Source organism: Tinamus guttatus, unplaced genomic scaffold (genome assembly GCF_059628265.1).
Source record: "Tinamus guttatus ecotype Peru unplaced genomic scaffold, ASM5962826v1 Tinamus_guttatus_pri_ptg000408l, whole genome shotgun sequence".
In the NCBI taxonomy this organism is placed as follows: domain Eukaryota; kingdom Metazoa; phylum Chordata; class Aves; order Tinamiformes; family Tinamidae; genus Tinamus; species Tinamus guttatus.
This window is the reverse complement of record NW_028288942.1, coordinates 1,555,715-1,579,552: the sequence shown is the minus strand read 5'-3', so window position 1 is coordinate 1,579,552 and position 23,838 is coordinate 1,555,715. Positions and strand designations below refer to the sequence as shown.

Here is a 23,838-nt window from a genome sequence, read left to right as displayed (position 1 = left end):
TTCCCCTCTCCAATAGCTGACAGGAGAAGGGTGGATTTGAGGAATCTTACTGCTTCCTTTTGTCCATTCCAAATCTCATGGAGATTGCTGCGTAGCACCGGGTAGTTGCCATCTCAGCACAGTGGTATAGTATATATTCCTTCTGGATCATGGAGCAGATTCAAGAACTGTGCATGAAATAGCATGGAATTTGAACCTTTTCTCAACCTCTGAAACAGTTACCAGGTGACATGTTTCATCTCTTGGCACATACTGTGCAATACCTTGCTTTCCCCACCAAACTGGCATAACAAATGACAGGCTGATGCCCGTGAACATCTGACTTATCATCTCAAACACCAAGATGACAGTCTTTTAGAAAAAAAAAAAGGTAACTTTCTTTTGCCTTTATTATGTCTTTGCAAATTTACTGGGCTCCCAGCCACAGAATATGTGTACTGATGGCTTCATAAACTTTTCTGATCCCCTTTGCTGGCAGAAAAGAGTCAATAGGTGCTTGTGATATGTCCAAGCTATTATTTCACTTCTCCCCACGTTGATAGAACTTTCCCTCCCTCAACCCATTCCCAGTGTACAACATCAGTCACATTTAAATGCCATCATTTATGTAGCTCTGCTCTCAACCCATGGCAAGACTTTGAGACTTTGTTTTTGATGTTGGAATGAGACATTCAGTGCACACACTCTGGCCGCACTATGTCTCAAAGGAGCATCTTGCCATCTCTTTCTTTTACAGAAAAAAATCCTCTGACTCTCCCCAAAACCTTTCCCAAAGTTTGAGACAGGTGGAATGAGGATGGTGTAAACATCACACTTCAACTGGTTCAAGTTGATTCAAATGGACTCGCATGAGCTGGATGCTGTTGAGAATCTTTTTCTGGTGACCAACCAGGGTGATCCCAATTCGCTGGATATCTCTGCAAGAGAATGGAGGGTGTGGAAGATGTTAAAAACGGGCTTCTTGTTTTGAACTGTCCCAGTCCATCTCCCTGTAGCTCCACATCAATTTGTGTGGATATCATCTTTGTGTGAGAAACGTTTTATAAGGTTTCTGCTTTTGCATTGCAAAGCAAAAATTTGGGTGGTAAAATTTTAATCTCAACTATTTTATTATATGTCTATTTTAATCTCAACTTGGTAGGTTATGATACAATAAGATGAAATGGAAGAATGTTCCACTGTTCTGTCCTTCTCTTGGCTCCTATCTTCCACATAATAATTAAACCCAGTATTTAGCATGACTAGTTCTTCACATGCCCCTGAAAATGGTTATTATCTATGGCAGCTGTCAGTCTCTCTACAACACGTTTTGTAATGTGCATGGGACCTCTAACAGTGCTTATAGACACAGATAAAAAATGTGCAGTGGCATTGAGTGTGTCCATAGGTCTGAAAAGACGTAAGAGTAACTACTCTGCTCTGAATTCCCTCTCCTTTCTCATGTGTATGTTCTCTCCAGATATTTCTTACTCCACATATCTCAGTGTGCTTTTTCTTTGCAGTAGGTAATTTTCTGCATAGAAAGCTCTGTGTCTGTTATTTCCTGCTGTCTGCCCTTCTACTTACTCCAGAGTCATGCGTGATATGACATCAAACGCGATCAGACCAGCCTGATCAAAATTCTCCTTGTAACGGCCCATCTTGATGGCATCCAACCACTCATGGGCACTGCTGAGTGAAGGGAAATCTGGAGGAGAGTTGCTCAGCAGAGGCTGAGATGGTCTGAAAAACAGATAAGTTCTAAAAGCCCAAGTTACCATCAGCTGACCACCTTCGTTAAGATTAGAGTTAAGAGGAGAAAATGCAATCTCAGAGCAGTACAGAACAGTACCAAATGATGGTATTTGTTCTTCATGCCCTGATTTTTAGCATCCCAGCTTGATATCCTGTTTCAGGACACCTATCTTCCCCTTTCTACCTAAAACCAATCAACTCAGCCTAAGGAAGTTATGCTTTTTCCCATTTTATATTTTCTCAGTCATTTTGTCTTCTTGTTGCCCTTTCTACATTTTCTGGGACTTTTCTAATGAGACCTAACTGCTGAGAAAGGAGTTGCAGTGGGAAGGCTTCCAAGGAAGAGAGAAGAAACCCTGCATGTTTCTCCCTTTGTGACTCATTCGCCATCCCCACAATGCTCTCCTTAGACCAAACAGTAACCTGTTGAGACAGGAAGTGGGTCTTCTGGATTGCAACACACATCAAATTTTAACAGTCAAAGGGCAAAGAAATCTGTTTATGGATGGCATTCACTGTTTCCTCTGTCATCTAAATCTGTCCAAAGCTACAACTGTTTTTATGTTCTAGCTTTTAGTAAATTGAACACAACCATGCACTTTTCCTGTCCCCCAGCCACAGATTTCATTGCAGTGGGTCAAGGTTTTACACCCTTGGGAAAAATCCTCCAGGACAACAGGACATACTTCCGTTATCAGCCTGACAGCTATCTAATCTTGGTTCCATTTATCCCCCCAGAGACTTCTCCTTTGCTGAACTTTGGCCTCTGGTTTCATCAGGCTGAAAAATGCAGATGGGAAAATATGGGATGCAAGTTCTTACTACAGTTTTCCTTTCCTCCACAAGCTAAGGTCTTCTTGTCCTTGATCACCTCTTCTAATACCTTATGTAGCTGCACACAGTACTGTCTCTCTCTTCGTCTCCAAGATCTCTCACTCCTGTTCATTCTACGCACATCTCATACTCAGCATTGGCAACTCCTAATTCATTCTGATCATCCACTAAGTGAATTGGACTACATAGTTCTTTTTCCAATTCCCTCCCCCACTTTTTCTTCCTAACTGGTCCCAGTCTCAGATGAGGGGGCTGGATAAAGATGTTTTAGCCTGATTCACTGCTGTCTTCTCCTCATGATGCATACCCAAAGGCCAGCCATATTATTTCGCTCTAAATCATCATTTTACCTGCTGCTCCCAGTGCCGGTGGCCTTGAGTGCTGATGGTTTGCGGATCATTTTATCTAGGGCACTGACTATTTGTTCAAATTTGGGTCTCTGTACCCGTTCCTTTTGCCAACAATCAAGCATTAGCAGGTGCAAAACAGTTGGGCAGTCTGGGGGTGGTGGCAGGCGATAGTCCTGGTCAATAGCATTAATTACCTGAAGGAATAAACAAAGCTTGATCATAGCTGGGAAAAACAAACAAACAAACAATCAACAACAACCGCAAGTTGCAGTCATTGGGCTGTGTATGATTTTCTACTACTGAATTTGATGCAGAGGAGAAAGGTAGATAAACATTCTCAGTGCTTCCAAAACTTACATCCTGATTGGACATGTCCCAGTAAGGCCTCTCACCATAGGACATCACCTCCCACATGACAATGCCATAGCTCCAGACATCACTGGAGGAGGTGAATTTGCGGTACTGGACAGCTTCAGGGGCAGTCCAACGAATGGGGATTTTGCAGCCCTAGAGACAGTGGGAGAGCAATCAGAAAGTTAGTGAGATGGACTATTTGAAGAAGTGACATTACCAAATTGATCATATCCCAGCAGGAGGCACAACAACAATAGATATTGCTGTTTTAAATTCAGGTTATGTTTAAGGTCTACCTTGTTCTATTGAGACTTGCAGATGAAGCATAAGCCTTTCCTGATTTCTATGAATTCCATAATATAATGGAATTCAACCTTTTTATTCTGGTGGCAGATAATCTAAAGTTGCTGAAAGTCACAACTTTAACTCATTTAATTAACTCCTCCTTCTTTCTGTCTTAACCTCTATGCAAGTGTGACCTGCCAGATCAAATATAATGCATGTACTGGTTCTACTAGGCATATATACCTATAACTTGCCTACACCTTTATACCAAATGCTGGTATCAACCTGCCTGCTATACTCTAGCTGCTTTCATGGTATATTTAACAGCTGTCAGAACTTCATAGGAACTAAGTTCATCTAATGGTTGGTTATAAGCCCCTCCAAGGGATGTATTTGATGGCTATCTTGTTTAGAGGAGAAAAACTACTATTTCCTCAAAGACTTCATTCTTTCCTTCAGTCCTTTATACTTCCTGTAAGAAATCAATGAACTCAGTTGATGGTGTTTGTCCTATTCATCGTTATTCCACGAAGAACTGTACAGACACCTCAGTTCACATGGATGAGATTTTCAATTATTCTTGTTCTTTGCTGGTTTGGAACAAACAGTCCCAAGCTGAAAGGCCCCACCCCACTTTTCTGTGGTTTCAGGGTAAATTAAAAAGGGTAGACCAAAGTACTCTGTACTCTTGCACAGTCAAATGAATGTTCTATGGGCATGAAGAACAAAGGCTCTACATATGTCTAATCAAAGAGAAACACAGGGCAATTCTATGCTTGGCAGCAGAGCAGTATCTCCCTCCAGAGTGGTAACTCACCAGACCTCCAGTATAGGTGGGGTTTGAAGCATCATCTTCCAGAAAACGGGACAAACCAAAGTCTGAGACCTTGCACACAAGGTTGCTGTTGACTAAGATGTTACGTGCTGCCAGGTCACGATGCACATAGTTCATATCTGAAAGGTAGCGCATACCAGCTGCAATTCCTCGCAGCATTCCCACCAGTTGTAACATGCTGAACTGTCCTTCCTTCTGCTGCAAATGTGAAGGAAAATAAAGGTTTGTGTAACAAGGGGAAATGAAGCCAACAGGGAAGAGCAAAGAGCAATATAACAGGGTGGATTTATGAAGTTAGAGTACATATATCTTAGGTTCATCCAAACTCTGAAAGTTCAAGGACAGCCAGTAAAAAGAAGGATGAGATCCTTAAGGCAAAATAATCTCTAATGAAGTCAGACAACAGTGATCTACTTTTGAAGACAAATTTCATCTGGTGGCTACAGACTGTGTTAGCCTTCTGTGCCTAAAAATGCTGTGCCTTGTTTCATATTGAGAGGGTCAATCTATAGACAGCTCTGCTCTTTGCAATTATTTTTTATGCAATTCTATTCAGTACGTTCATGCTCTTCCAAATTTACTGTCTAAAGCAGTTCTGGTTGAATCTGCATTTGATTCAGTAGAGAAAGAAATGAAAGAATCTGCACTACCGAAATACCTATTTTTGTTTCATTATTAGTGAGGAAAAAAAAAGGGAAACTGACAGTTTGCATTTAATATAAGTACTACATTAACTCTACAGTTACTGGGAAGTTTAATTATTTTAAGTCACTTGAAAACATTCAGAATAAATAAAAATATTTAGAATGAAAACATTCAGAATAAATAAAGAGTAAAAGCATTACTAGAAAGGCAAACTTTGGAGCATGCATATATAGTAGCTGAAGGGCCATAAGCAAAGGAGAACAACTTGGAATTGATTAGCATTAAACATTTGAGTTGAAGACATCTATATGTTATAGAGATGTTATACGATGAGTGAGCATTATAACATGTTGGCCCAGCAAACATTTAATCTGATAACTTGCTTATATTTCTACTGCATCTGCAGAGAGCAATATGGAGACAAGGAGAAATAGGAAGGAATGATAAATTTAACAGATCTGAGAGCGGCACAGAGCAAGGTGAAGAAGGAACAGTTGTTGGGGACTCCAGCTTGTGGTACCCTGAGGAAGGAATCCAGCGATCCATTTTCCATGAACTCTGTGACAATCATGACTGGTCGGCTCTTTGTGACTACACCCTCCAGGTGGATGACATTGGGATGATCAAACTGCCCCATGATGCTGGCCTCGCTTAGGAACTCCCGCCGTTGTTCATCTGTGTAACCTGACTTCAGGGTCTTAATAGCAACTGTATATTCACGCTTCCCTGGCGGTTTTAGGCGCCCAAAACACACCTCTCCAAACTCTCCTGCCAGGGAGGGAAGAAACATAGCTCAGGTAAGGCAACACAGCAAAAAATTTTAGTTTTGTGCAGTAAAATGTTGTACTATGAAAAATACCAGGACTACTTGGGAATAGGGTTACTAGGCTGTTACTGAAGGTTCTGAATTCAATCAGCTTGGAGGATACGTCTTCAGGGTTCAAATGAGGCACTCTGGGTCTTCTCAGGATGTTTTCAACTTGCCTTGGGGCCAGCATCTTAGGTTAATTAGGTTAAGGTGCATTTGAGTAAAAACGAAGCTTAACTATCCAGAGAGACTTGATGTGCCAGGAAGCAGGGTGGGGTCCATTTCAGCCCAGCAGGGTGTCAGCTCTCAAGGCAGATAAGAAGACATTTTACAATCTGTAGTTTCTCACGCTACCTGATCCAATGACCTCCTCAATCTTGATTAAGGACACATCAATCTCCTTGGCAAACTCTCTAATAGCTTCATTGGGATCTTCATAGGTTGAAGGGTCAATGTAATATTTCACTCCAAGCCCTGCAGTGGAGAAGACAGCCCAAAACATCACGAGAGTCAACCCTTCAGAGAAATGGGTGCTAGTGAGTCCTGAAAAGAGACTGGTCCTTGTCATTTGTTCCTCAGGAACACTTACCTCGTGCACTGATATACTGCTGCAGGCGGTCTGTGTATGGAGTCTCTCGTCTTTTACTGCAGGACATAAAGGAAAAGAAAGTCAAACACACACACAAAAGTCTCCCATAGGATGCTGGAGTAGGCTTCACAGTGCAAGGCTCAGAGGATCCTTGAACTTAGGGGTGGAAAATGGCCATTAAGATCCTAGCCTGCCTATCCTTTATTTAACAGTGCAGTATTGCTTTCTACTTGGTGGTGCGCAATCCCAGTTTAGATATGTCAAGTGACAGAGCTTCCTGCACTACTGTGATTAAAAAAAAAAAAAAAAAAGGGGGCAAGAATAAAAAAGCCTTGTAGTTTAGCATTACTCTCTTGGAAACTTTCTTTCTGTGGAGGCTAAACTTACCTCTTAATTTAATTCAACTGCTGCAAAATACTCCTTTCAATACCAACCTAAACCCTCTCTTTCAATGCCTTTTAATTTCTTCAAGAGTATTCTATTTTTAAGAGCCATTTACTCAAATTTCACATACTTTAGATGTTTAATTAATCCCCGAAAGATTGATTTTTTATTTACGCTCTCTGTCGCTTAACAGCATCTACTTCAGTTAGCCTTTGCCCAAGTATGGTACCCAAAACCAACTGCACAGAATCATGAACAGAAATCTGCTCCATGATGTGACCTCTGTGTGTGCAGCTCTAAACAGGTACAATCTTTATTATTGTATTTTTTTTACAAAGATACATCTGATTTCCAGTCAGAATAGATGCTTCTCAGCAAAAGCTCTTCTCAAATTTTGTCATCTCATGATATGTGTATGACTCAAGCCATTTTCCTTTTCCAAGTTTATTTTTGTTTTGCTGTTAATATTTCCCATTTTCAAGTCATTTTCTTTTTTTCCTAACACAGTTTAGAGTTTTTCCTTCAGAAGTGTAATTCATGCTAAATCATTTCTAAATAATTCTAAATCGTATTAATTAGACTAGATCCCAAATCAAACCTAAGGTATCCTGCAGTATTCCTGTTGTATAAATGGTTTTGTATCATCTCACATGCTTTGCTGTTTAATATCTGTCTTATGGCTGCAGCTCTCCAACCTCTGTTGAGTGGTTTTCTATTTGCTTCAGTTAATACGTGAAATCATAATTTTCTGAAATATGATGTTACATGAAGCTACTAAAAGGACCAAGGAAATTTTGTCCATTATACTTACTTGCAAGCCTTTTTTTTTTCTTTTTTAATTCTGCCATAATACCATATATGGAGTTATTTCTACTTCAGAAATCTTTTATTTTTACTGTGGGAAGAAATTGGCATCAGAGGGTGTTGCCCAAGATCTTTTAAAATGCATATGGCAAGGCAGACCTACATGAGCTTTTTCTAGGTCATCCATCATTAAAAAAGCAAGTAAATAGCTTAAATAGATAAGGCTTTCACACTGTGTACTGGCAGGACACGATGTACTAACCACTTGCAAAAACGAGTTTAAATTATTGTATTTGTCTCTAAATACATTCAATCTTTTTAAAAGCTCATTTTATATGGTCTTCTTCATTTCCTACATCTTCAAACTTACTCTTCTAGACAAATTTAAAATACAAATTTGATAGCTTTTTTTTTTGAGTCACTCAGCTTTTTCTTTTTGAGTTGCTATTTATCACACATGCATCCTTGTGTATAAATAAATCTTTTATGATATATATCTTTCTAGGTAGTAAAGTATGTTTACAGAATCCCTTTGATGGAATCTCTTCCCCAATGCAGTCTGGTATATTAATTCACTGTAGTTTTTTTTTTTTGCTTTGTTTTGTTTTCCTGTTTTTTTCTTAGAAAAATATATGCTTTATTGAGTTGTGCACACAATATCACATTTTCAGCTGTAACAAGAAATCATATTTTAACAGTTCAAAGCTACAAAAGGAGGCAACAATATAACAATATAAACATAACAATATTTGATAATTCTTGTCTTTCCAGAAAAAAAATAAAATATACACAGAAGAAGAAAACAAATACAGAAAGGGGAAGAGAACAAAATAAAATAATAAAAAAGAAACTAGATGTCACTTTCTAAAGTTAAGCAGTTTATAAATTTCTTTAGTCCAGCAAAAAGAAAAGCTAGTAGCTCCCTCCTGTTTAGAGGCAGAGTAGAGCAAAGATACAGAAGTCCACAGTTGACAATCTAAGGGATAAAGTTCAAAACTCAGGAAATCCAAGAAGTGGGTGATGACCGTTTCCTTTCTACAACTATCAAATACCTCCAACCCCTAAAAAGCGCTGTCTTATTTCTGCAGTTTAAATATTCTGTCCTTTTGCCATCACAAACTACCTGTGCATTAACTTATCTTCCCTTTTTTTCCCTTTCCTAAATGGCATGTGGTATTGCATTTTCAAACCTAGACTTTATCTGAGCCTGTATTTCATGGATAGCTTTTTTTTTTCTTTAGCAAATGATCTATGGAGTCTGATTGTTCTTGATTAGAAGATCCTTTGCTGCTATGCAGCATCTTCTGAAAGGGGGTCTAAATCAGTTTTTCTTCTCTACATTGTTTCATTCATTACTTGCCTGACTTAATTTACAGTCCCTTTTAGAAGTAATTCATTTAAATTAATATTATTAATAATATTAATATTAATATCTAGCACTAGCTTTGAAAAGCTCTATTGTTACCTAGCTAAACTGCAACTAAGTACATGAGTGTTTTACCCAAGGACATGCACCTCAGATGGGAATAATGAGGCAGAATCTTCCTTTAAATTCAGATTAGGGTCTCAAGGGCATTTGAATGAATGTCGATCAGGATGTCTCTCTTGGGACAGGGTTATGTTGCAGGGGTAAGTTCCACTTTCTGGGGTGCAGGCACTGGCACATGAGCAGGTCAAGGAATTCACCTCTTGAAGATGATGGCAAGGATGGCAATGGCAGCAATTACCAAGAAGGCTAGACCACCAAGTGCTGAGCCCACGATAAGCGGCAGTCGGTCCTGCACCATCTCCGAGCGCTCCCCTAGCAAGGGAGACACACACACACACACACAAAATGCAGAGGACAAGGGCTGTTAGACTTTCCTTTCTACTCAGCTAGGTTTCACCCATAATTCCATTCCTAGCCCTCTGCTTCCAAGGCTATTCCTGCATGTCAACGTATGCTGTTATGTTTATTCCTCCTTCCCTTCGCTGAACTTCTCTAGTATTTCCCTTTCTACCTCTGGAAAGTCAGTGTTCCCTCCAACCCTCTTTTGCCTCCCCATATCCACTGATACTTGAGTAGCTATGTCAGTAGCCACCACTGAACTTGGGCTGCGAATCCACTGTCTTAGCTTAGCTTATAGATGATAGACTTAAGTACTTTTGATCCAGACCAAAGTTTTTACAAGATGGTACATTTCTCTTTGTATGAATGGATGGGGATATTGTTGGAAGGCAAGGTTCTGTGTATTATATCCTCTGCCACATCTGTCCTTGCAAAAACATTTAACTGTGACATATCCTGTGGCAGTTGGAAGCCAAACCACAGCAGAGCACAGTACTGTACACTCTAACACTTTCCTAAAGAGAACTGCTGATGCACTCTGTTTCTTCCTTGGGCACACAGGTATATGAAAACACGGAGTAGGAATGGGGAATATGGAAGTACCAGAGGCTAAAATGACTGTAAATAGCATGGTCTGACAGTGTGAAGTTTCTGTGAGTGAAAAAAAATTTGCATCTGCAAATCATGGCATACAGAAACATGACACAAGTAAGAGTGTCAGGTTGCAGCATTTTGGAGCATAAGCTAATATACTCAATGGCACACATAAGTAAAAAATCAATCTGTGCCAGGCTGAGTACAGAACAGCAGCACTCACCTCCCATTAGAGTCTGGAAATACATCTTTCCACTGTATGGTCCATAGCCCACCGCGGTTCTGGCTCGTACTTGGAAGGCATAGATCTTGCCTGGGCTCAGATTTGAGATGGTGGCCATGTTGGTTTCGCTAGTCAAGGTCAATGAATTATCCTCATCATCTGCCTGTGAATGCCAATGACCAAAAAGGGATATGGGTTCTTGGCCAACATTACTAGCTATCCTCATCAAGGAACGCTAGATTTTATGGGAGTCCAGTAGTCCTCAGTTTTCCCTCTCCCATCTGCTATTCAGACCTGGGTTTCTCGTGCACTACTCATGCTTCTTACTGTTGCCCTCCATTTCCACAGGCCCACCAAAGCCCTCAATGCTGATCTAAACAAAATGAGACATGGAAGTATCTTGTGTTGCGGGTCTTTACTGAGAACATTCAAAAGCATCCAATGGTCTGTTCTGAAATTTTGCAACACGTATAATACTTTATTCAGGAAGCTACTGGACATGTTATAAATTGCAGGGAGCTTTACTTGTTGGAAAAAACAGTAGCCCTGCATAATCCTGCACATATTGGGAATGTGCTTGTGCAGCGTTACAGACCTCTTCCCTCAAATTAGTTAGACTGGGAGTCATGGAAGCTGTGGGTGGAAATGAACTTTGTGTTGCCGTTTTGTAATTCCAGCACATAAACAGGTGACTGAGACCTGCCACTTAGTGAATGAAAGAGTGCACTTCTCCCCACTGAACTTCTTAAAGATATCTCTCCAGGCATATATGGGGGAACAAGACATCCCTCCATGACCCATGATAAAATGTTGCAGTGACTCCAACTCCTGCGTATACCATGTTTAGAAACAGCAGCAGAAATTCTCTGTGGTTACCCCTGTACCAACTGTCATTAAACTTACTTAATTGTTTAGTCACAGGCTTTAACTTAGCTACAACTGTCTTTTTTTCTCTCATCACTAGATGGTTCCACGCTGAGAATATTAGATGACACACATACTATAAACTTCAGTGTTTGTTACAATCTGCTCTTCCCTCAGAACTCTGAAGAACTTTTCTCCATCTCCAAGACAGATTTTCCTATCCTTTCTTGTTTTGCAGCTAAACAGCAGCCTGCACTGTATCATTCTCTGCTCACCTTGTCGAAGTAGCGAAGCTGGTAATCCAGGATCATCCCATTAGGTTGGTCTGGCTGAGGCCAGGATAAAGTGATGCTACTGGTAGTACGACTCACCTGATGCATCATGGGAACTGCAGAAGGGACTAGAGTAAAACAAAGAAGAGAGATTGCAAAGGGAAAGGCTTAATGAGGAATGACAATTGAATATTTACTATAATATCCTGGTATGTTAATTCATCCCTTTCTTTAATTATCCTGAATTTACATGAAGAAGTACTTTAAAAAACAGCTCAAAGAAATCTAGGTACAATTTCACACTACTGGGAGACAGAGTCACCAACAGCTCAGACAGAAAATGAAGAATCCCATAGCCAATTCATAGTGAAGAGGAATTTCCAAATGATCTACAATGTAATTGGGAGATTCTTCTGGTCTTAAAATATGTAATTTGTACATGCAAGTACATGCAAGCACCAGCTTTGACAGGATGTTCAGTGCCGTCATCCTGTTCTGGGATGCCCCTCTTGAACAAGCTGTGACAATTGTAACAGCAAAAAAAACCAAAAACAAAAACCAAACAACAACAACAAAAAAAACTCTGTTGTGCTTCTCCAACAGATTATATATATATTTATTTTTTCACTGTGAAAAAAGGAGGTATGGCCTATCTAAGAAACGGAGCCTTTCCTTTCTAGATTACTGGTGCAAACTAAAAGGAGGAAGAGGAGGACACTGGTGACTGGAAACATCTTTCATTCTCATTCTGATGTTCAAGACTAGATCCTGGATTCCAGGCCAGTCACTAGGAGGACACAGGCAGATGACGAGGATAATTCATTGACACTTGTCCAGATGGCAAAACTATACATATAGATATTATTTTCCCTGTTTACACTTATATTGCTTGTTAAGTTTTTGGTTTTGGGAGAATGGGTCAGTCAGGTATATCTCCAGCTTGGAGCTGCCACATCTCATGATCCTGCTTTTAGTGTTTAAAGTCTGTGGCAGACTTTGCGCTGCCATCCAGAGAGACCTGGACAGACTGGACAACTGGGCAGTGAAAAACCTCACGAAATTCAACAAGGGCAAGTGCAAGGTCCTACACCTGGGGAGGAATAACCCCAGACACCAGTACAGGCTGGGGACTGACCTTCTGGAGAGCAGCTCTGCAGAGAAAGACCCGGGTGTCATGGTGGACGACAAGTTGACCATGAGGCAGCAGTGTGACCTCGTGGCCAAGAAGGCCAATGGGATCCTGGGCTGCATTAAGAAGAGCGTCTCCAGCAGGTCGAGGGAGGTGATCCTGCCCCTCTACTCAGCCCTGGTGAGGCCACATCCTGGAGTATTGTGTCCAGTTCTGGGCCCCACAGTACAAGAGGGATGTGGAGCTGCTGGAGAGAGTCCAGTGCAGGGCTACAAGGATGATCAGGGGCCTGGAACATCTGCCCTATGAGGAGAGGCTGAGGGAGCTGGGCCTGTTCAGGCTGGAGAAGAGAAGGCTGAGAGGAGACCTGATCAGTGTATGTAAGTACCTCAAGGGAGGCAGTGAGGAGGATGGTGCTGGACTCTTTTCACTGGTGGCCACCGACAGAACTAGAGGAAACGGCTGGAAACTGCAGCATCCAAAGTTCCACAGGAACTTAAGGAAAAAATTCTTAACAGTGAGGGTGACAGAGCACTGGAACAGGCTGCCCAGAGAGGTTGTGGAATCTCCTTCTCTGGAGATCTTCAAAACCCGCTTGGATGCAGTCCTGTGCCACGCGCTGTAGGTGACCCTGCGTGTGCAGGGGGGTTGGACTAGATGACCTCTAGAGGTCCCTTCCAACCTTAAGCATTCTACGATTCTATGATATTAATTTTTGTTGGAAAAAAATCAACTTTTTTTTTGTCCAAAATAAAGATCTGGTCCACAAACATAAAAGAGACCTAAAAGCAAGTAAGACTTTTATCCCTATTATTTTTAGAAACCTTCTGATTAGCTTTAAGCTGATTATTCTAAAAATCTGAAAGTCAATTCAAGATTTTGGGACACACGGAACTGCCACCACTTCCTGCTACTCTGAGATTCATTAAATCGGGAGGAAGAAAACAAAATATTATCTTGAAGACAATAAGCTAATACGGTTAACAATTTTAAATACTACTTAATTAAAATATGAAAATGAAAGTAGCAACTCAGTTGTTTTTCCCCAATTTATTGGCCTCCTAGAGTCACCTTTATCATTTACAGTTTCTGAAATCAATCAAAGTAGGTAATAGTATTTGTAATAGGAGACCCTTTACTGAAGGAGGTTCATATGTAGTTCCTCTAAAAAAGGGTTCTCAGAATGGGCAAGGAGATGAACAGATGTTACAGCCACTTACTAAAGAAGCTTTCTGAAGAATGAAATTCCACTTTTGAAAAAAAAAAAAAAATCCATGATTTTAGGAACACACACACACTTCATATTTGGATTAAAACTAACTAACAACAAAAAAAAGAGTTTCTTGTTAGGAAGAGACCTCCAAACAAAAATTTCAAGATAAGTGAAAGGGGATCTTTCAGCTTGCCTTTTCAGTCTGCTCACAGAGTTGTTCTATTTTCTCCCTGCAGGTAAAATGTCGTATTGACATAAGACCTCCAGATAAAAAGATAGGGAACTCTCATTTCCATTTTCCTAATGGAAGTAATATTTTCAACAGCGTCTAAATCTTCAAGAAAAAACACACGAATGAAAAGTTGCCACCAGCTCTGCTGGTTTTGCACAAGACACTTAAACTTCTGAGACAGGAGGAACAAAAGGCAAGGAAATTCAGCAAGTGAGCAGAAACAGCAGAAAAGTCTCTTCTTCTGTCCTTGTGAAGAAGATAAAAGGATTGGTTTTAGTAATGAGATACAAATATTCTGGAAGTCACAGTTCAAACAGGCTCTAACCAGGTCATCCTGGGAAGTGGGAAGTAGTTAAAAACATCAATGAAGCAACAGTGAAAGTTAACAAAAGTATTTTTTTATAATTACCCCTTTTATTTCTAACAATTATTTGTATTTTAAACAATTCTGCACAACTGCTTCACCTTCTCATTACAATCTTGCTGACAAGGATAGAAGAGGTTGAAAAATAAACACAGACTTCCGTAGAGATTAAACTATCAATGAAGAACATTGTATTCAGACAATAGTGTGAGGAAAGCAGGATAACTGTCCAGTTCATAACTGATCAAAAAGATTCCACTATGTTGTAATACTTGTTAAAAGGTTGATGTCTTCCTGATGGGACATATGGAACATATGAAGCAGAAATGGATGCAACCCTAAATACACAGTTATACTGCAAAGGTAGGATCTGATGATTAACATATCACCTCTCAGATACTAATCCACAAGTTGTGTTTTGCTAAAGGGACAGAGACTTCTAACCTCACTCTATGTAAAGTAAAGCACAGCAAAGCCTGCACCAGAAAAATAAATGGCATTATACACAGATGTGCTGTACACAGAAAGAGGTTACATCTAGCAGAATCAGAAATATTGGGAAGCATAAGAAAAAAAATATCACTGAGTGCTTGAGCCTCTTGACCACGCTCCCCATCATCCTAGAGTGCTTCTATTATCCAAGTTTGTCCATTACTCAGGTTAAACATGGGATAGTCACCTGGAATAATGCTGAGTCTGCTATATTATAGATGCTCGTATCAGTGACATCCATCTAATAAGCAGATACTTCTTAAGGCAAAAAGCATCAATCAGCAAAAAAGCTCTGTAATAAAGTCTTAATTAATTCAAGATTGATTGTCTTTAACCTAATTCTCTGCAACAGTTTTTAGACTTAGATACATATATTTGCCCATGATTTAAGGATAAAGCCCTCCCATCACTTCGAGTTGGACCTTTCCCACTTCAAGTAGAAGTTATACAGACGTCTGCTTTCATAAAGCATATGTCAATATTAAAGTGGTTTGAAGTGTGAACATATTTGTGGGTGGCATAAGAATATATTTCCTGACAAGCTTCTGAATAAAGGTATTCTCCCAGTAATAAATTATGGAACATAAAGCTCAAGGTTGTATGCCTTAAACCAATGTCCAGAGTATCTGTCTTTGAGGAAACAGAATTACTAGATTAATGTTTTTCTTTCTTTGCATGCCGGGTATTAGCAATGTTTATCACAGAACACTGTTTTACAATCTTGTTTCACATATATGTCTTGAATCCTATGTAGATTTGTTACTTCCATACCACTTTTGTTTCACAAGGAGACATGCTATGTCTGCATCTAACGACACTTGATTAACTGGCTGAGATCTGAAGTCATACAGCCTGATTTTACTATTCACTGAGAAATAGAATTCACTGAACAACATGTTGTGCGATCAGACCTTCAAGAAAGACTGCAAAATGTATTATATTCATTTCGTACTCTATTATTATAAGCAAATATATGAAAAACTCTTGTACATAAAACATCTGATGGAAGCTCTAAAGTAGTTCAAGCATCAGGTAAATATAACTATTTCAGGCTGTGAGTTGCAACTTTCCTACATGAACACAATTCAGTAATTTCCCGGGATCTTTTTTTTAGTAGCATACAGCAGTGGATTTATTCTGAATGCCTTGAAAATGCTTAATTCTCCCCATTACTAGTGCTTGGCAATTTTCTGCTTTGTTTTCTTTTAATGCTGATGTCTGTGACAGTAGTATCTGCTCAGATCAGCAACATGTTACTGCAACTCTAAAAATTTACAGACTGGGGAAGGAAGGAATCTGAAGGAGAGGGTGCTGCATCCTTCTCTGCTTCTGCTTCTTCATTGTTGAACAAGAAGAGTCCACTAACGTAGACTGCCCAATGTCTTCAAAAAGAAACAGTGTTCCCTAAAATTAGGAATTCCACTGGAGAAGAACTTCATTTGAATCAATATATCTGCTGCCTTTTAATCTCTGTGAGTATAGATGGAGTTATGCAACCAAAGTTTTCTTTAAACAATATGCTAAGTTCCTTCAGCATTTACTCCTTCATTCAAAGAGCCCAGATAGTTAGGTCTCACAAGCACTATGTAAGAGAACTAGTTCAGGGGACAATTAAAACTTTAGATTAAAGTGAGAGCTCTCCAAAGATCAAAGGAAACTAGGTCATCTTCATCATTTGTTTTCAGCTTCATGAATGCAATTCACCAACAAATATGTACTTAGGAAAGCTTTTCCTTTTTTTATTAAATTGTAGTGAAAATACAAAGAAAAAAAATTAAGAAAAGATCACTTCCCTATCAGTATACCTTGTACTTAAATGCTACCTGCCTGTAGAACTGACACATCTTTTCCCTAGGATGAATCACAAAGGCTCTATTTCCCAGGAGCTACTTTAATACCGAGTGGGATCATAAAACTTAATTACTGAACAAATAAAGTATATCTACTTTTCTGAAACTATGTATCCTTTTTTTTTTTTTTTTTAATGAACTCCAGTACACACCAAGGAATCTCCAGGTAATCCAGAGATTTCACCGTTACAGAACCTTTCTAAAACAAAGTAAATGCATACACCAACGATGACCAAGAGTGCTCTGATGAAGATTATGTTCACTCTATGCCAGTATCTGTACTTGCTCATATTCTGCTTTTCTGAATCAGTAAAATAATTGCTCCAGATATACAATTCCTCCTCTAGGGAGGAATCTAAAAAAAAGATCTACATGTTAACTGAAGCTTTTTAATCTTACCAGAATGAAAGAGACAAGAAATCAATAACTTCAAAACAATAACTTTTTTTTTATAGTGTCACTCTTACTTCCCTTATTCCAATTATCTCTTTATTGCATTTCTGATCCTAGATATGTGTCTTCTCCACCTTCATCAGTGGAGACTGAGGTAAACACATCGAAGGTAGGATGACTATATTTGTCTTCCATACATGTTATTAATTTAAATTCATCTTGCCATCAGCAGACATCTAGGGTTTAATACAGTTCTTAGAAATAGATATTAATGCTTTCTGAGATATCCTCTGAGATTCAAGACATAGTACTTGTTGATTTGACATTGGATTCTGGGAGACTAGTAATCTTCTAGAGGGAAAACCTGAGATAGGACTCTCAATGGCGTCTGAAAAAGCATATGTATGATTGTATACCTATGATCGTGCAACTGAATCCCATCAATAGTCAGTATATTCAGTGATGATGAGTGAAGTACACTTAGTGATGATGAGTGGTCTCTTAAGCTAATACTCAAGCTGAGCTCCATCATACATACTTTTGAGATGCCATACCTAATGTGCTTGGTCTCTTTATGCTTCTATATCATACCTACTAGATCCGGACAGATATCTTGACTACTCTAGGCTGTCTCAGATAGCTCTTTGCCATGTATGTGGAAAATTGAATGGAGGTGATTGGTCAGTTGAATCACCACTGACTAGATCTCTCCATGGGCAACCACAGAAGCTCCAACTACTATATCACAAGAGATCACTTAAATGGGATACACACTGAAACCTGTTCCTTCAGAGCAAGAGTCTGTGTATACTCTATAGATATCTATGTTTTTCCTTTCCCTTCTTTCACCCCAGAAGTTTCTAAAAACACACAATTTCTTTACATAACTCCCTTGTCTCACTCCTCCTTTAATTTTGTCTGTCTCGCCGTATTCCTCATTTCGTGATGACCTTCAGTTATTCCTTTTTCTTTAGTGCTAACTGCAAATCTCTCTCTTTCAAATTCTCACTTCTCAGCTATGTTACTACCCTCATATTCTCAGCAAATGGCACGAGGACCTTAACTTTGTTCCCCACATTTTCCCACATACCATAGTCATGAAATGAGGGCAGGTAGAATTCAGCATAGACACTTCCTTCTCTGTGCATTTAACATCTGTTTCTTTTTAAACAGCCTTCTCTATGTCTTTACTATATACTTCGGCTCTGCCTCTTTCTCTAAAATATTTCCATCCTGTAAAAGTCTCTTGGGTTCTCTTATCAATTTAGAAAATATAACTGAAGACTATAGAATCTGTAGAAAGGCTAGTTATTTTCACTATTATTATCTCTACTCTTACTGTTTCTGCCAGTGTTCCACTCATGCTTAACAAACAATGGATGATTTTCCTTTATATCACAAGGTGCTATCTTCTATTATGTACTTCCTATTTCCGCTCTCCCAGAGAGCTTTCCCAAGAAAGCTTCTGTCCTCATTTAAACAACCACTGAAACATGGAATGTGAAAACAAGCACATTCATCCTCTGTTCATGCTGCAGGGACAGGACACACTGAAGAGAAAAAGAAGAAAGAAAAAAGGAACAGATCCTTATTTTGGATTGACCAGAGAAATTTTTCTTTAGTCCCACTCACACTTGGCCAAATTCACTGAAGAAAACAAAGCTGACGAAAGTCACTAACGGAAAAATGTAGCTATGGTAATATTTCCATTGATGCTGCGTAAGAAGAAAACAATTCAGTTAAATTCTTACTGCCATTTGGTTATTGCTCAAGGCTGGGAATTAGAATTGAAAATAAGCAAGCAGATTGTTACTTTAGAAATTAGCCTAATTCATCCAAAGGACAACGGATAGAGAGCTCACACTCCATTTACTTTTGCCAGTGTTTCTGTCCTGCAAAACACCATAGCATATATGTTTTGACAGCTCTCTTTTTTTAATTCTTTGGTCAAGAAAATATCTTGCCCATAACCCTGCTCCTGACAAATAAGTCTATTGGACTGTTGCATCTCACTCTGGAAAACCACGCATCTTCAAATGAATTTCCCCCATCATCTCAGCCATTTGCATTCCTAATCTCAACACAAGTCTTTGACACTGCAGGCTTTTCCTCCTCTCACACCACTCCCCCTAAAAATCTTCTGGAAGATTCTCTTAAATTGTGAGGCACTAGGCATAATAATCTCTGCCTCCTAGCCTCTTACAAATACATTCACACTCTCTAGCTTTGATTTCTGTGGTATTGCCAAGTCCCACCACCCTGAATCCAACTGTCAGTGGAAGGCTTTTACATACAAAGACATGCATTTCTTGGTTGCAGGGCAACTTGGCCATATCGCCTTTAACCTTGCGCATCTCCAGTAGATCTTCTTATGTCTGGATTCAATCAAAAAATCTACTTTCTTTTAAAAATCTCTATGGACTTGCTCCAACATTTGAGCTCCTGACTCCCTACTTTTTGGGAATGTAATAAATTAAGGTAGAAGAAAAGATATTTGTTTATCCTGATTAATACACTTGAAGATGCTAAAATACACTAACATTTAGAAACATTTTTTTAACTTTTTTGTTTCACTTCTGAACATGTTTATTTCTTGTAATTTACCTTAGTAAACCTGTCAAATTATTATTATACAAATAGGTCTGAGATGCTTTGCCCTATATTGTTGTAAAACAAGTTTTTCTATGATATCCCTTCTTAACTTACTGTGAAACACAGTCACTGAAGAGGAGGGACATCATACACAAGCATCACAGGAAAATGTGATTAAGTAACTCATGGATCCTATTGTACTTTGAAGCAGGGCAAGCAGGCTGTGGCTATAAGCAAACTCTCAAAGGAAGGTTGTTTTGGAGACAAAGATGAAGAGTGAATAAATAACAGATAAAAAGAGAAACAGACAATTACTCAATGCATCTCTAACAAAGGGGCAGAAGATGAGGAAGAGGATTTTATGGATCAGTAGCTGAAAGGGCTTGTCATTCTCCAGCTTTTTCTGTTTCCCCAAGCCCTCCAGTCCTCTCCCTGTCTCTGCTAGAAGGTAGGAGTCCAAAGTGTCCATCTCTGTGTGTATAATAATAATAAAAAGCTAAAGTGAAAAGCTGCTGAGGGGATTGAAGGGAGGGGGGCATGGGTAAGGCAAGCCATGTGCTTGGGGAACCAAGGTCTTGTTAGCATGAGCTGTCACTTTGAATCAAGGGCAGCTCATCTCAAGCCTACTATTAATGATCTCAGGGAAGAGCAAGAAAATGCACATACACACTAACAGAGCCCAGCCACAATAGCCATGTAGGACACATTGCTACTTCAGAAAACTGGCCTCCCCTGAGACTGCTTCAGCGCACAAGAGACCACCTTCACATATCCAGGGGGAGCAGGACGGGTCATAGGTCAGAAAAGTCCTATAATAGCAAAAGAAGAGGGTACATTTGCGGAAAACAGGGCAGGAGGAGGAAGCAGCTACCTCAGATTAAATCAGTTCATACATATATGAAGGAGGCTGAGATGAGAAGCTCAGGGAAAGAGAATTCATTAGGATGTTAATAGAAGACCTGTCTATTTCCAGCAGAAGACAAAGATTTTCCCTGGAATTACCATAGGAATTACCATAGAAATTACCCCACTGTATCTCTTACTGTAAACTAAATTAGAGCAGCCAGTTGTGGACAGTCTCTTACAGGACCAGGTATCCTACCCACGGCCTGCTAATCAGTGCATCTCAGACAGTGTTACAAAGGGAAAAAAACATCTTTTGTCAATCCCCCAGCATCTGCTAACAATAGGAAATTATTTGGCATATGCGTTCTCTCCCTTTCCATAGCATAGAAAAAAAAAAAGGATCCTGATCCAATCATAACATTTCCCTGTCATCAAACAGCACTGTTCTTTCTATTTTATTTCCAAACCCCTACGCTGTACAGCATCCAAATTTTAGAGCTGGACTAGGTCTGAGGTTTCACCTCACATCTGATCTTGCAGCATTTTTCTTGAGCTTTTCTGAAACCTGTTTTTTTTTCAGTTTCTACAACTACAACGTGGAATCTAATTAGGGATTTGAGTTAAATGTTTAAACATTTCTGTAAATGTTCAGAGATGTTTTCCATCACTCAGTTTAAATTGTTACCCCTCTTTCTCCTCTTCATCACTTTACTCTTCATTCTATCCTCTAGAGTAAAGCCATGGAAAATTCCTCCGCATTGTGTGCTCTTTATATATGTTTGTAACGAATAAGATATGCCCATTCTCTTGTGGATATTTAGTTGAATTGTACTCATATAGGCACATGGCTTTCTCTACCTGTCAAAGAAAGACAATTCTTGTATAGAAAATTACAGAAAATCAGAGTTCACTTGATGCTGTTTTCCCTTCCCCCCCCCACATACAAGCCTTCTGTATTCCATCCATCAATCTGACAGGCTCTTCAACCTTTAATCTTTCCTGTCCCTTGTCTGTCCTGCAAACCATTAATATTTTAGGACCTAGTCATTCCTGTCACTTAGTTCCTAGCTACCTGCATAACATCTTTGTTAAAACTGTAAGACACCTTCTAAAACTCCTGCCATGTGAAAGCTAAAAACATCTCTATTTCATATTGATGGGAGAACAATATTACAAGATTGTTCACCAGAACAAGGCCAAAGAAATGAGGATATGGAAATACATAGCTTGTAGAAGAACTCAGGAACACTTTAGTAAAATAGTAATGTTGACTCTCCTTCTGGATTCTTTAACAAACTCCAGGCTAATACCTCCCCACCAATTGTGAAAACTGTAATTTTCATATCCATTTATGACCAAAAGATCTGTCCTGTATTAGCATGTGCCATCTTCTACTTCCTTACTTTGGGCAAAGATAGACAAATTCGATGAATCACTCAATACCACTTGTTAAAGTGCCATGCAATCTGAATTGAAACAAAGAGGATGGAAACAAGAGGAACAAGAGAAGACGGAAAAAAACAAAGTGACTGAGAGAATGCAAAAACAAGGTAGAAAAGTAGAGGGAAAAAATGCTAGAAAGAATGAGTGAAGCATGAGAATGCAAAAAAAGAGTAGAAGATAAAGAAGACAAAGAGAAGATGAAATGGTGAAGAAATGCTCTCTAAGAGCTGTGGCAAGCTGATATTCAAACCCCCTCCCCCTCATCCAGCTCTGGTAATGTGCCCTGTTTCACACAACGAAGCAACGTGCTTTGTCTGGTCCACAGAACATCTCCCATTGCTGCCTCCTCCAGGGAACTTTTTGTTTTAACAATTCTTTCCTGGCACAATCATATCAGTTGCTAAACTCAGTTTTTCTGCCAAAAAAGGAAAGAACAAAGACCATCCAAAGGAAAGCAGAGAGAAGAGCAGAGCTGAAACAATGGAACTGGCAGGGCAAGACAAAAAAGGGCACAATACGCAAGTGAGAAGACAAGTTGTAGGATGTGAAAGACAAAAGCAAGTTGTATGAGGCATAGAAGTGTCAAAAATGGGACTCAGATAGAGGTCTCCTCACCTGACTGGCTGGTGCTAACATTGATGGTTGCATAGTGCGGTGCTTCTGAACTCAACTCAGTCACCAAGTTGACAGCCTGGATCTCAAAGGTGTACTGCACACGGGCCAACAGGTTGGAGACTTGCACACGACTTTCCGTCAGGCCCACTTGGCGTGGTTCGAATTGTACACTGTCCCCACAGCGCACACATGGCCCTGGAGACCCAGCTGGGCACACTTTGCAGATAACATTGAAGAAAACATCCTTGCGGCCACCCAGGTCCTTGGGGAGGCGCCAGGTCAGAAGCACGTTGGAGCCGACAATTTCGTAACTAAGATCTCGGGGAGCTGAAGGAATGCCTAGAATACAGAATGAAAGATCAAAATCCTATAAAAGAATGGGACAGTGTCTTGAGGGAGGAGAAGATGAAGTAGGAGGAAAAGAGCAGAAGTTGCTACTGTTTCTCATTCTCACTCTTCCCCATCTGTTTTTCAGAACAAGGTTAGGAAAACATACTCTTTGCTACACTGAACGCAAAATTACAGACATGGAGGAGCAACTGAACTACCACATTTCAAAGACACAAAATAGACAAGAAGGGTCATCTGTTTCTGGGGCATGGCTTTTTCCATTAAAGAAATGCCAATAGCTAGGGAATTTCCAAACCTTTCAAAGTTTTAATTTTGCACAAGCTCTGTAAAGATTTTTCCCAGCAGAGACATCTGAAAGCTTCTCACCTGGCAGCTAGCATTCTTGAATTCTCTCAGATCTTGGTAGGCCTGTTGCATCTACTGCAAAAGCTAAGCAGCACTTTCCCTATGATTATTCCTGCCATCAGCCAGATTCCTGAGTGGCATCAGGAGTAATAGCTGAGAGCAGGAAAACTGCCTATTCTGTGTGCCCAACACTTGCCCACTGGCACATGGGCAATGAAGAAAAGGAGAACCAGATAGAGAGGTGAAAAGTCAGCATGGGGGTGAGAAGGAGGCAAGATACTGGAAGTTTAGAAAGTGAAAGACTAATAAAAGATTTTTTTTAAAAAAAGAAAAAAATAAAAAGGAGCAGCAGTGGCAATGCTATACCTTGACACGGAAACAAGGCAAAAGAGGAAGGAGCAGAGAGCATGAAGGAGAGTTGGAAACATGAACCAGACACTTCCCTCCAGAGGCTAAAAAGAAAACCTAAGAATCCTCATTCTCACCATTGCTCTAGCATCAGCAGGTATCTGTAAAACCTCCAGGCAAACTCTTTTCTCTGTCTACTGCTGATCAGTGTAACGGATGACA

General features: G+C 39.7%; 1 protein-coding gene across 1 annotated transcript in view; it reads right to left on the bottom strand.

Annotated features, from left to right (window-relative positions):
* Positions 1-371: 371 nt before the first annotated feature.
* LOC104578686 (ephrin type-B receptor 5) overlaps positions 372-23,838 on the bottom strand; it is a 53,337-nt gene continuing 29,870 nt past the window's right edge. The window contains exons 5-16 of the mRNA XM_010226248.2: positions 22,573-22,911; positions 11,407-11,531; positions 10,268-10,430; positions 9,309-9,423; positions 6,435-6,490; positions 6,200-6,319; positions 5,558-5,805; positions 4,375-4,590; positions 3,276-3,425; positions 2,919-3,112; positions 1,567-1,722; positions 372-917 (exon numbers count right to left, since the gene is read on the bottom strand). Of these exons, the coding sequence (XP_010224550.2) occupies positions 809-917; positions 1,567-1,722; positions 2,919-3,112; positions 3,276-3,425; positions 4,375-4,590; positions 5,558-5,805; positions 6,200-6,319; positions 6,435-6,490; positions 9,309-9,423; positions 10,268-10,430; positions 11,407-11,531; positions 22,573-22,911 (1,991 nt within the window). The 3' untranslated portion in view covers positions 372-808. The remainder of the gene's footprint in view (positions 918-1,566; positions 1,723-2,918; positions 3,113-3,275; positions 3,426-4,374; positions 4,591-5,557; positions 5,806-6,199; positions 6,320-6,434; positions 6,491-9,308; positions 9,424-10,267; positions 10,431-11,406; positions 11,532-22,572; positions 22,912-23,838) is intronic.